The sequence below is a fragment of the Mixophyes fleayi genome, chromosome 3 (assembly GCF_038048845.1).
Source record: "Mixophyes fleayi isolate aMixFle1 chromosome 3, aMixFle1.hap1, whole genome shotgun sequence".
NCBI classification, from domain to species: Eukaryota; Metazoa; Chordata; class Amphibia; order Anura; family Limnodynastidae; genus Mixophyes; species Mixophyes fleayi.
This window is the reverse complement of record NC_134404.1, coordinates 348,567,246-348,581,254: the sequence shown is the minus strand read 5'-3', so window position 1 is coordinate 348,581,254 and position 14,009 is coordinate 348,567,246. Positions and strand designations below refer to the sequence as shown.

At 42.3% G+C, this 14,009-nt stretch overlaps 1 protein-coding gene across 1 annotated transcript in view; it reads left to right on the top strand.

The window, feature by feature from the left end:
* The window catches only part of PEX6 (peroxisomal biogenesis factor 6), a 71,199-nt gene that overhangs the window by 15,677 nt on the left and 41,513 nt on the right, over positions 1 to 14,009 (top strand). Inside the window, exon 3 of the mRNA XM_075204529.1 lies at positions 5,290 to 5,373. Within this exon, the coding sequence (XP_075060630.1) occupies positions 5,290 to 5,373 (84 nt within the window). The remainder of the gene's footprint in view (positions 1 to 5,289; positions 5,374 to 14,009) is intronic.

The following is a 14,009-nucleotide window of genomic DNA, read 5'->3' as shown; positions in this document are numbered from 1 at the left end:
TATTTCTGCTTCTACCCTAGAACCCTGCCCTTATTTCTGCTTCTACCCTAGAACCCTGCCCATATTTCTGCATCTACCCTAGGACCCGCCAATATTTCTGCTTCTACCCTAGAACCCTGCCGTTATTTCTGCATCTACCCTAGAACCCTTCCTTTATTTTTGTATCTACCCTAGAACCCTGCCCTTATTTCTGCTTCTACCCTAGAACTCTGCCCTTATTTCTGCTTCTATCCTAGAACCCTGCCCTTATTTCTGTCTACCCTAGAACCCTGCTCTTATTTCTGCTTCTACTTTAGAACCCTGCCTTTTTTCCCTGCATCTACCCTAGAACCCTGCCCTTATTTCTGCTTCTACTCTAGACTCTGCCCTTATTTCTGCTTCTACCCTAGAACCCTGCCGTTATTTCTGCTTCTACCCTAGAACCCTGCCCTTATTTCTGCTTCTACCCTAGAACCCTGCTCTTATTTCTGCTTCTACCCTAGAACTCTGCCCTTATTTCTGTCTACCCTAAAACCCTGCCCTTATTTCTGCTTCTACCCTAGAACCCTGCCCTTATTTTTGTATCTACCCTAGAACCCTGCCCTTATTTCTGCTTCTACCCTAGAACCCTGCCCTTATTTCTGCTTCTACCCTAGAACCCTGCCCTTATTTCTGCTTCTACCCTAGAACCCTGCTCTTATTTCTGCTTCTACCCTAGAACTCTGCCCTTATTTCTGTCTACCCTAAAACCCTGCCCTTATTTCTGCTTCTACCCTAGAACCCTGCCCTTATTTCTGCTTCTACTAGACTCCTGCCTTTATTTCTGCATCTACCCTAGAACCCTGCTCTTATTTATGCTTCTACCCTAGAACGCTGCCCTTATTTCTGCATCTACCCTAGAACCCTGCCCTTATTTCTGCTTCTACCCTAGAACCCTGCCCTTATTTCTGCTTCTACCCTAGAACCCTGCCCTTATTTCTGCTTCTACCCTAGAACCCTGCCCTTATTTCTGCTTCTACCCTAGACTCTGCCCTTATTTCTGCTTCTACCCTAGAACCCTGCCTTTATTTCTGCATCTACCCTAGAACCCTGCCCTTATATATGTATCTACCCTAGACTCTGCCCTTATTTCTGCTTCTACCCTAGAACCCTGCCATTATTTCTGCATCTACCCTAGAACCTTGCCTTTATTTCTGCATCTACCCTAGAACCCTGCCCTTATATATGCATCTACCCTAGAACCCTGCCCTTATTTCTGCTTCTATCCTAGAACCCTGCCGTTATTTCTGTATCTACCCTAGAACCCTGCCCTTATTTCTGCTTTTGCCCTAGACCTTGCCCTTATTTCTGCTTCTACCCTAGACCCTGCCCTTATTTCTGCTTCTACCCTAGACCCTGCCCTTATTTTTGCTTCTACCCTAGACCCCTGCCCTTCTGCTTTTACTGTAGACCCCAGCCCTTATTTCTGCATCTACCCTAGACTTTGCCCTTATTTCTGCATCTACTCTAGAACCATGCCCTTATTTCTGCTTTTACACTAGACCCTTGCCCTTATTCCTACCTCTCCCACAAAAGTCTGCACTTATTAATGCAGCTCTTAAAGAACCCTGCCCTTATAAGTGTCTCTCCCACACAACTCTGCCCGTGTCTCTGACTCTACTGCAGAACTCTCCCCTTATTTCTGTCTCTCGTAGACCCCTGCCCTTTTTTCTGTCTCTCGTAGACCCCTGCCCTTTTTTCTGTCTCTCGTAGACCCCTGCCCTTTTTTCTGTCTCTCGTAGACCCCTGCCCTTTTTTCTGTCTCTCGTAGACCCCTGCCCTTTTTTCTGTCTCTCGTAGACCCCTGCCCTTATTTCTGTCTCTCTCTCGTAGAACTCTGCCCTTATTTCTGTCTCTCTCGTAGACTCCTGCCCTTATTTCTGTCTCTCTCGTAGACCCCTTTTCTTATTTCTGTCTCTCTCGTAGACCCCTGCCCTTATTTCTGTCTCTCTCTCGTAGAACTCTGCCCTTATTTCTGTCTCTCTCGTAGACTCCTGCCCTTATTTCTGTCTCTCTCGTAGACCCCTTTTCTTATTTCTGTCTCTCTCGTAGACCCCTGCCCTTATTTCTGTCTCTCTTGTAGACTCCTGCCCTTATTTCTGTCTCTCTCTCGTAGAACCCTGCCCTTATTTCTGTCTCTCTCTCGTAGAACCCTGCCCTTATTTCTGTCTCTCTCGTAGACTCCTGCCCTTATTTCTGTCTCTCTCGTAGACCCCTTTTCTTATTTCTGTCTCTCTCGTAGACCCCTGCCCTTATTTCTGTCTCTCTCGTAGACCCCTGCCCTTATTTCTGTCTCTCTCGTAGACCCCTGCCCTTATTTCTGTCTCTCTCGTAGACCCTTGTCCTTATTTCTGTCTCTCTCTCGTAGAACCCTGCCATTATTTCTGTCTCTCTCTCGTAGAACTCTGCCCTTATTTCTGTCTCGCTTGTAGAACTCTGCCCTTATTTCTGTCTCGTAGACTCCTGCCCTTATTTCTGTCTCTCTCGTAGACCCCTGCCCTTATTTCTGTCTCTCTCGTAGACCCCTGCCCTTATTTCTGTCTCTCTCGTAGACTTCTGCCCTTATTTCTGTCTCTCTCATAGACTTATGCCCTTATTTCTGTCTCTCTCGTAGACCCCTGCCCTTATTTCTGTCTCTCTCGTAGACCCCTGCCCTTATTTCTGTCTCTCTCGTAGAACCCTGCCCTTATTTCTGTCTCTCTCGTAGAACCCTGCCCTTATTTCTGTCTCTCTTGTAGAACCCTGCCCTTATTTCTGTCTTCTCGTAGACCCCTGCCCTTATTTCTGTCTCTCTCGTAGAACCCTGCCCTTATTTCTGTCTCTCTTGCAGAACCCTGCCCTTATTTCTGTCTTCTCGTAGACCCCTGCCCTTATTTCTGTCTCTCTCTCGTAGAACTCTGCCCTTATTTCTGTCTCTCTCGTAGACCCCTTTTCTTATTTCTGTCTCTCTGGTAGACCCCTTTTCTTATTTCTGTCTCTCTCGTAGACCCCTGCCCTTATTTCTGTCTCTCTCGTAGACCCCTGCCCTTATTTCTGTCTCTTTTTCGTAGACCCCTGCCCTTATTTCTGTCTCTCTCTTGTAGACCCCTGCCCTTATTTCTGCCCCTCCTCTCTCAATTTGAAGTACGGGACACAGACAGTGAGTTTTGTTTTCCCCCTAGCAGGGAGGGCACTGGAAACGCATCTCTGACTCTTCCTTTTCTCTTTAACTCAGTTGCTCCATCTCTGGCACCTTATATGAGGTGGCCACATTGTCTTTTGCCCTGACTTACATTATTTTATTTATTTTTTAATTATTTGTAATTTGTGAATGGCAGCCTCAGCTGTCCCCTAGTGCTTGGCAGGGGTTGTTTCTTCACTCTGTTCATGCTCAGTTCCAGAGTGGACGTCCCTTACCCCGACATCTGTCTCTTGGCCTGACCTTCTTCCTGAGGGCCTTCTTTCCACAGGCTGTAACATCATAAATCTTGAAGCCATGTGTTTATTAAGCGAAAGGACCGTGCCAACCTCCTTACTCAGACCGTGCTGCTATGGACATGGAAACCCTCTTATCATATCTATTATAGGCGTATACGTCTACCTTGCCAGGTGTAAGGAATGGATTTTTCCACCCAGGCTGTTTTTTTTAATCTTTTCTGTTCCTTCACAAAGGCCAGGAAAATATTTTCTCAAGGTTCAAACTTCTGCTGGTGCTGCTTCCAATGTTCTAGTGCTTTTATATAGAGCGGCCATGTTTGGACATTCTTCTGTTCTCCTCAGTCTTCATGAGCCCTGTAGTGTATTTCCATTTCAGTCCCTTCTTTTCCCCTGTGTTTTCTGCCATGAAAAGTAATTTATTTTTACCTATTGTTCTGTTAACTGGCAGCTCTTTCCCATAGATCTCCTTAGTTAAGTCATATAGTTTTCTTGTAGGACCCTAAAGCTGTGTCTAGTTTTCACATCAACCTGGAGACGGTGGTGCTGTCCTTCTGTCCTCACACAACCATTAATAACGAGCAGTCCATTCCTTGGATGTGGCCACGACTCAGGATTTCCATTGTTCCCTTTTTGTCTTTTCCCGGGCCGTCATAAGGAATGTATTTGTCAGGCGCCGTCCCCGCTGATCCCCTGTCAGACGGGGATGGACGCCTGACTTCCACCGAGCGCTCTGTTGCCTAGCAACAGACGAGCTGCGGCTTCCTGTAGCTGCCGTCAGGCGCACGCGCCCTGCCTCCGTCCTGTTGCTAGGCAATGGGACGCCACCTCTCCACAGCAGGGCCGCCTCCTGAGCCTCCCAATCAGCTCTTCTCTGCCCCTATTTAAATCTGGCTCTGGCGCCATTAGGGTGCCAGAGTAACAAGTTTCCTGACTAGTGTTCCTGGTTTTCCTGCTCTTGCTCTCCCTAAGTGTGCTCCTACTGTTCCTGTTCTCCGTTGTGACCCGGCTTAGCTACTATTCCGTTCTCTGTGTGACCCATATTTTACTGCGACCTCGTCTTGATTGACTATTCCTTCGGATTCTCCTTGGTACCGTATATTCCTGACTGGCTCCACCCGGACCGTCTGACCCTTCTACACTACGCCGGCAAATGGCTAGTAGGACCGCGACCTGCGTGTCCTGTGCAGCGAAGTCCAAACCTCCTTGCAGGGGTCCTTGGCGAACACCAGGGGTACGTTAGACTCCGCACCTGCTAGTTCAGTAGTGCTAATACCGGTTAGTGTTTGCTCCATTATACACCTCAGTAGGCCCCGGCCTGACAGTATTCTGCCAGGTGATACAGTTCCCGCTGGACTGATGCCGCTCATCTGGAGTGGTTGGTCCTTTTTGAATGGAACTTTATAGAGCACCTGTGAACCAGAGGCCAACTTGTCATCCCTACATACTTATTCATCATTTTACGAAGTGGACATTGCCACCACTGCAGAGGCCTCCTATGATACCAAGGTCCTCAAAACTGCGGCTAATTTTTCATCCTTTGTTGCAGTTGAGGTTAGCTTTGGGACATACCTCCATTTATGGCTTCAACTGCAGAGGGAGAATAGGCGATGTTTGCCCTTACACTTAAATCCATTACTTCAAGGCTGTAAGTGGAAACCTTCTCCCCCAGTAATGTGTGCGTCTACTCTGCTGCTTTCCTTGTCTACTTGCTGAGGAGCAAGATCTTTCTCCAGTGCCCTAGTGCACCGTCTGTGTTCCCTGCAGCCTCAGAGAAAGGGGTTTAATGTTACGTTTGTGTCACCTGTAGAATCACTTTTATTTCCATCAGAACACTGAGATCTCTCTGAATTATAGGTCCGTTCAGGTGGGTGATGTCCTGTGTGTGTCATGTCTCTCGCATGATGAATTCCTGCACAACAAGTCACAGATCCCAGTTAGGTTTGTAATTTTATGATGACTATTTAACTATGAATATGTGTAAAGACTGCTGTGTATGTCCTACGTGGTGATCCTGTTCATCTCTCCTCCAGTGTCCATGTATGTGCATGTTCATCTTGCCACTAGTGTGCATGTATTTATTCTTCTCTGTGCTAGTGTACATGTATGTGCGTGTTCAGCTATCCTCCAGTGTCCATTTATGTTGGTGTCCATCTCGCCACCCCACGGGTGTCTTCCTATGCCAGGGAAGTCTACCCAGTACCTTCTAGGATTCATATAGTCACTCAGGCAAATGTAGTTAGAAAGTAAAGTAATACATTTATTGTAATAAAAACAATCACTAGATTATTATGTACACACAGTAAATATATGCCACATCGTCTGTCCCTTACCCCATTAGCTTAAGGAGCTACAGTCACCTGGATGTCCTGACTTAAAGACCCATGGAGTTCTTCTCTTAGCTGCAGCTGTTGTCCATTGGTAGAGAACGAAAACTCAAAACCAGCTACACTGCACCTTCCAGTCCCAAAATGAATATCTCCTCCCCCCCTGGAGTGGCTACTTATAACTAGGGCCTAATATCCACAGAGTTTTCCCCTCTCTGGGCAAACCCCTGGGCCTCTCTATGTTAAACATTGGTCAGTGCTGGACTTGGGGGGTTGCATCAAGAAATAGGGAAACCACATCCTATGGAATTCTTGGATGTGGTCAGGACCCTCCGAACTTATGTCAGATGAACATATAAAATTCGTCGGACAGACTCTTTATTCATTTTGTTTGATTCCTCAAAGGGGGGCTGGACTGCTTCGAAGCCGTCTATTGCTCGTTGACTTACCTCCATGATTAAGCAGGCCTATGTCAATGCTAACCGTCCTGTGCCAGAGAGCATTACTGCCCATCCCACCAGTTCGGTGGGGGCGTCCTGGTGCTGAGGACGCCTCCTTTGGAAGTAGTGCTCTACGTGCCGGGCTGTTAGAGCGGTCCCTCCCTAGGGGGGCTGCTTTAGAATGTCCCCATGGTAGCAGTGTCCCCCAGATAGGATGAACGAGAAAAGAGGATTTTTATACTTACGAAAAATCTGTTTCTTTGATTCCATCTGGGGGACACTGCGATCCCTCCCTTCTGCTGCGTTGGTCTCTGGTTGTTTGTTTCCTTCCTTGGGGCTTTATAATTAAAGTGAGAGGCTTCAGGGGGTTGCAGAGGGGAGAGAACTGTGAGCATGTTACAAATTAACAAGTTAACTAGTTAAGTGCCAACTCCACCTCCACCACATATAACCCATGGTAGCAGTGTCCCCAGATGGAATCAGAGAAAATGATTTATCGTAAGTATACAAATCTTTATATCTTAGTTTCCGGCTTTATAATCTTTGAAGTGTAGTCACGGATACAGTGCAATCTAATCTCATAAAGTGTATTGTAATACAAACACAATTTCTAAAAGTGTCTGCAGCATAACTATTTTACCAGTGTACAGATATATTTATCTGGACCGGCACTAGTATAACTCCCTATTACTGACCCCTCCTGCATTAATATTCAACATAACCAGGCTTGGTGCCTTCTGTTACATGGAACAGAGCAAACCTGGACCATAACAACTGAGCTCAATTCACCATTCTCTAAAGAGAAAAATGAGAGTTTCACACGTATAATATCATACGTAAAGTGTAAGAGAATTTCACACTTTTTCCTCTGTGCTGCTGTTTACTTCCACGTTTCAAAGACACATTGGTAGGTTAATTGACCATTGACTATGTTGGCTATTTACTTGGCCGTGGTGCACACATTTTTTTTAAAAACTATTTAAAGAGGAAACCGCACCAGAAATACAAACATCATATTGATCAAAAGAATATGAGTAAACAAGATGTCTCCTCGTAGTTTTATGTTTTATACTAGTGGGGGAAGGGGAAAGGGAGATGGATCAGGAATAGGGGGAGGAGGTAGAGGGGGAGAAGGGGAATGTAGCGTATCCAGGGACAATCAACCTATGCAAGTAGAAATCAATCTTCAACATAGCCGAAGCTTTTACCCATGGTGCACCACACCCAACCTGTGGGATCCAGAGGCGGCACAAGGGCTATGTGCCAATAGCGGGAAGGAGAGTCAAGGAGGATATGCAGATACAGCTTTCTTGTAAATACCATGGGGCCCAAACCTTGTAGAATTTCTGTGACTTGTCGTGTAGGTAGTATGTAATACTCTCCATGCTTGCGATATACCATATGTAATTCTGTAGCTCCTGCATGGAGGGAGGATTAGGGACTTAGCAGCTGCCAGTATATGGGAGATAAGCTTGTTAGAAGGGGAGCTCTCATCAGGAAAGGGGCGAGAGAGAAGGAACGACCAAGGGTCCTTAGTGACCTGTTGTTCCGACATGGAGTTTATAAGTGTGAGAACCATGGTCCAGAAAAGGACTATACGAGGGCAGATCCACCATATATGTAGCATCGTACGACTCTGACCACATTCCGCCAGCAGCTCGGAGAGGCCGTGGGAAACATTCTAGATAGTTTGTCTTCAGTATAATACCACCTATAGTACAGTTTGTATGCTGGTTCCTTGGTTAGTGTAGAGATTGAGCTCTTGGCAATTCCCTCTCTGACCTCCTCCCAACAAGACCCGTCCTGGGGGGGGGTCCCAGGTCTTTTTCCCATTCTCACTCATGCCGACCTAACGTGTCAAGGGGAATCTCTATCAGCCAGTTATAGACTCCAGATGTCATCCTCTTTATAAGTGGGGAGTGTAAACACATGGTCTCAAAGAAAGTGAGAGACCGAAGAACGACGGGAGGGCCAGGACATAGCGAAGTGTGGAAGTATTCACAGATAAGCCGACTAAAAGGTTCAAACTTACAGCAAAGATCCCAAGTTCTATAAACAGCCAGGTCTGAGACCAGACATATTCCTGCACGTAACCAGTACTTAAATTGCTGTGACGAGTTACCAGGGGGAAATGAGGGAGGACAACTTTGTGCTTGACCCGGTACGAATCCCATAGGGACAGACAGAAATTGAGAGATTGGAGAAAGACCACTGGTTGCCTGTCTATAGCTGTTACATCACTTTATATTACACTATTGTTTTACAAGTATATTATAATAAATAACGTGTAAGAGATTTTTACAGGTATATTATACATAAAGTGTACAAGACTTTCACAAGTATAATATCCTTATAGTATAAGAGAGTGTTCCACACGTATTATTCTGAATTTAGTTTTTTCGTTTTAATCAAAAAGGCCCCAAATCTGGATGCCAATTAGGGTTCCCATACACAATTTGGCACTTTACTTACTCTCCATCAAGTCCTCCTTCCACCAATGCTGCTCCTCTTCTGGGAGATATCACACCTAGGGGGGTATTCAATTGACCGTGTTTTTTTTTAACACAGCTTTAATTCATTTAACACGTGTTTTTATCATTTTCGAGCGGGTTAGCCTTACCCAAGATTCAAATCCATTTTTAACGCAAAAAGTAGCTTAATGGTGCAGTCCTTTATTTTAACTAGAACAGACACACTTTTTTTTCTAATCACTTGAGTTGACAGTGGTTAAGGACGGCTTTTTTGAGAATACTGTTGGCTGAGTGATTTTTTGGGGGGCAAACCACCTTCTCCTGCATTTTACTGAAGTGATTTCTGCTGGATTATCGGCTATTTACAAGGACACGTATCGTTTTGTTTGTTTTGTGTTGTTTGGCATTTAAAAATTAGCTGAATATATATATAAATTAATCACTTCAACCAAAGTAATATCCTAGTAAACTCGTGCTTCTCACAGGCACATTATCCCCTCACAAACAGTTCTTCTCCCTACATTTTTGGGTGTAAAGAAATAGTTAATAGTTTAGTTTAATTATCCTTTTTAATAGTTTAGTATCTCTTTTTCAATGGAGCCATTCCTGGACACAGTGGGGATGTACATGTATGTTGCATGTATGGAGGAGACTGCTTTGGATGCAATGCAAATGTGGGAGTGGCTGGAGAGACTGTTGATATATGTGGTGTGAATGTGAGTATGGAAGAGAGACTGTGGGAGAGAATGGTGGACAGGCAATGGCAGCATTGTCAATTATGGCAAATAGGACTAGAATCCCCAGGCCACGTCTGTACCGCAACAGGCGTTTGCTTGATGGATTGTCCCAGGCGGAGGTGAGAAGACTTTATCGGATCCTCTTCAGCAATTTACAATCTGTACGAGATTTCAAAAGAGGAACTCATGGCACTACTAACCGAGCAGTCCCTGGACTTGCCATACTGCTTGGTGCTTTGCATTGTTTGGCTTCAGGAACATTTCAGTTCCAGGTCCTAAAAGCCCTCAAAAAGCACACTGCACATTTTATTAATTTCCCGCAGTGCGCCAATGAGTGGCGTCAGCTCAGAGCTGATTTTTGGGCTTTGGCTCAAATGCCCAATGTGCTGGGTGCAATTGATTTCACATACACCACCCCGCCGAATGGAAGAAAGTTTTCGCAATCGAAAACACTTCCATTCCATAAATGTTCAGATGGTTTGTGATGCCAAACAAAAAATCACCAATGTTGTCGGTTTTCCAGGTTCATCGCATGACTCCTTCATCTTGCAACAGTCGTCGTTGTTCCGAAATTTGTGAAAGGATATGGAAGCCAGTCCTGGTTGCTGACTCCATTAAGTAACCCTGTATCTTACGCTGAAAAAGATACCAAGCTGCACACATTCGTACCAGGGGTGTTATTGAACGAACCTTTGGTGCCCTTAAAAGCCGGTTTCGCTGTTTAGACAGGTCCGGCGGTGTGCTTTTATATTCACCCTCTAAAGTTTGTGATATAATTATTGGTTGTGCTATTCTGCACTATATTTGTATTACAAACCGGTTGGAGGTTGATATAGATCCAGAGATTTCTTTAGATTTGGACCTTTCTACTGCGGTACCGACAGGCGGTGGAGCTCGGAACTCAGATACGGCAACGTGTAATAGAAGATTTTTTTTTCATGTAAGGAATTTTTAACCCAAAATTAATATTTATGTGTTCAAGAAAGTGTGAAATAATACAAATATGGCGTTGTCATCCAATATACTGGAATGATGCACAAGTGTAAAGCTCTCACCAAGGAGGAGATTTTGGTTCATTGCATCATGGGTAAGAGAACCAATAAATCAGCCATGGTGAGTATATGTTATGTTTTTGCCATTACACAGAATTTTAAATTGTTGTTTGCAAGTTATATGTAAGGGAATGATGTGAACTGGATTTGTCAAATGATAACATAATTGTTTTGACAAAATTATTGACCCTTATTTTTTTTTTAATAATTTAAATGAAAAATGCATTTTAATTGAATGTATAACTGAAATCCAATTTTTATGCTCTAAGATCTCCCAACCGTTGAAACGTATCGGTCTGGAGCAGCTGTTTTCTGGTAGAGTAGATTAGTAAGCAGAGATCAGCAGGGAGTGTACCAAAAAATGAATAATACATTTTCCATAATTTTAAGCTAAATTTAAAAAAAGAAAATTATAATAATATTTCATTCAAATAAGTGACCAGTTCCTCTCTAAAGATTCTTCACGTAAACTGACCTCGCAGATGGAAAGTCATCAGGAATGTGTTTTGTGACAAAACAATGCTTTTATTAATAAATTTAAAAAATAAATGTTTTTTAGCCTTTTGTTTTTTATCAGGTACCCAATATTAAAAGTGTAATGGTTTATTACTATATATATGTTCAACCTGAATGTAATTGGTGTACAAAACAGCAACTAGATCTTAGTGAAAATAAGTGTTGAACAAACTAAATTAATACAACTTTCAAGAGATCATTTCAACCCAATATAGCACCAATAAAAGTATGATGTTCTAAAATCTCCTATATTTTGAAAAGTGTTAAATATAATTTTTGCTATAAAAATAAATCATCCCTGAGTTACTCCAACTCTTAACAGATTAAATATGAAAACATAAATCTACCAAACAACTATATTAATAGAGATTACACCCAAATTTATTTTGGTTTTAGGACCAAACACTTATCTACTGAACATTGACCTCTATTATGTGAGATGGGGCAGTGCCCATCAACATTTTTCTTCTTAGAATACTTGAACTGAAAACTACACGTCTACAGTGAAGCCGTCCACCACAACGGTCCTGTGACCCTTCTACCCGAGTATAATTTTTAAATTTTATTTATACTGAACTTGTGTTAAGGAATATCTATCTACTAATCTAGTATATCTAGAATATCTATCTACTAATCTAGTATATCTAGAATATCTATCTACTAATCTAGTCTATCTAGAATATCTATCTACTAATCTAGTCTATCTAGAATATCTATCTACTAATCTAGTCTATCTAGAATATCTATCTACTAATCTAGTCTATCTAGAATATCTATCTACTAATCTAGTCTATCTAGAATATCTATCTACTAATCTAGTCTATCTAGAATATCTACTAATCTATCTAGAATATCTATCTACTAATCTAGTATATCTAGAATATCTATCTACTAATCTAGTCTTTCTAGAATATCTATCTACTAATCTAGTCTATCTAGAATATCTATCTACTAATCTAGTCTATCTAGAATATCTATCTACTAATCTAGTCTATCTAGAATATCTATCTACTAATCTAGTCTATCTAGAATATCTACTAATCTATCTAGAATATCTATCTACTAATCTAGTATATCTAGAATATCTATCTACTAATCTAGTCTATCTAGAATATCTATCTACTAAAAAAAGAAACAATTTTCTTTCAAATTTTCATTGAATATGACATTTACAATCTACGTCCTTTACTTTGCTTACAGTCAGTTGTCAGTGACATCTACATTTTCTTCAATGATATCTGTGACAAATCAAACAGAAAATATGTTAAACCTGCACTGAGTTCACAATTTTCTAGTAACCATCACAACATGGAGGAGTTAGATGGATATTTGTAATAAATCATTGGGGGTCATTAAGCTTTTGTGATTGATATAAATCCAATTCTATTTTTTCCATTTTTGGGGGGGGGGGGGTGGACTATATTAGCTATGTAAAAGAACTAATATGTTACACTAAAAATGATTTTTTGTAAAACTAAAACCACATGTAAATTTTGGTTTGCCAATATTTTTGTATTTTAACTTAACTGAGAAGTGAGGAGCTCTCCTGTACATTCACATCTGGTAGTGGTATTATATGTATCTATAGCTCGATTTCTAATACATACAACATTACATAATTATTACCTTCAATCTTTACATGCCTTCAATGGTTTGTTCCAGGTTCTTTGCCATAAAGGGTAAACTTGATAAGTCGCTCTCATTGTAAACTAAAAGAAAACTGTGCATGTGTTGTGGGTGTTTTTAAAAAATTATTATTTTGAAAAAAAAGCAGGATCAGTCTTGGACTCAAATATAATCATTTATAGATCATCGTCCATAGGTCACATCATACCCCTTCCATTATGGGAACAAAATCATGTAAAAACCAGGCAGAAACTGAACCAGAAACAAGAAAAGACACAATACAGTTTATGTAATGTTACTTTCTTTACGAACAGCCGTCTTCCTCTTCCGACATCGGGTTGATGGTTTCCTCTTTGGCTTCTTCTTCCAGCAGTCTTCTTGCTCCCTCAGGTCTTCTTACTTCCACCACGGGGGTGTTCAGTTCCATTGACGTCCTCTGCTGTGGTGTGGGGGGGATCCAGACCAGAAAGATTCCAATCGGGGAAAGAAAGTGAAACATTCCCCTGGCCTCGCCGGACCCTCAGCTCTTCCAAAATGGTTTGAAGATGCATTGACATGACTTGGAGATGGACTGTTTGTTGTTGTTGTTGAACATTCATCTGTGCCATGGACTGATTCATCTGATAATGGAGCACTGTATTCTGCTCCATTGACAGTGCCAGTCACGCTTGAATGGTGTTCAAGAACAGAGATGCTGCAATATCATCTGGGATTGAGACCATTCGCTCCAATAATGATTGGTGGCATTACGGGAGCTTCGTACCTCTACCACAACAGACGTCATACGCTCTACCGAATCCCCAATTCTCTGGACTCTGTCTTCCATATTTCGCCGAGATGTTTCCTGCCTTCCTTCCGTCTGTCTAGCAGAGTTTGTGATGGAATCAGAGTGCTTTCTTCTGGTAGACCGTGCACCGCTTGTGTTGGAAGACCGGTGCCCGTGTGGGGTCCCTGTGCTTGAGATGGACCTTCCCCTGCGGTGGATGGAACTTGCAGGTTGGTGAAGGTTTCTTGTAGCAACTCAAATCTTGTTGCAGCATCTTCGTGGACTGAACTTGCAGCTGGCGATAATGACAATGACTCTGTATCATGGTCAATTTCTTCTGTAAAGATAAACATGAATAAAAAATAAACTCTGAAACAATGAAATACTGTTTAAAATTATAACACAGTCACATGTATTTATTAGACCATTTCAAAAATTCAGCTTATATTCATCTGTTTGTGAGACATCAGATGCTACTTCTTCATCAGGCAACTGATCTGGGATGAGCGGTGTTACAACACGTTCTGGAAGAATGGATTCTAAACCCAAAAATAAAAAATATGTTAAATATATATTTTTCGTCTAATTAATATATATATATATATAATCTATCCCCAAAATTATTTAGATACAATACCTTCT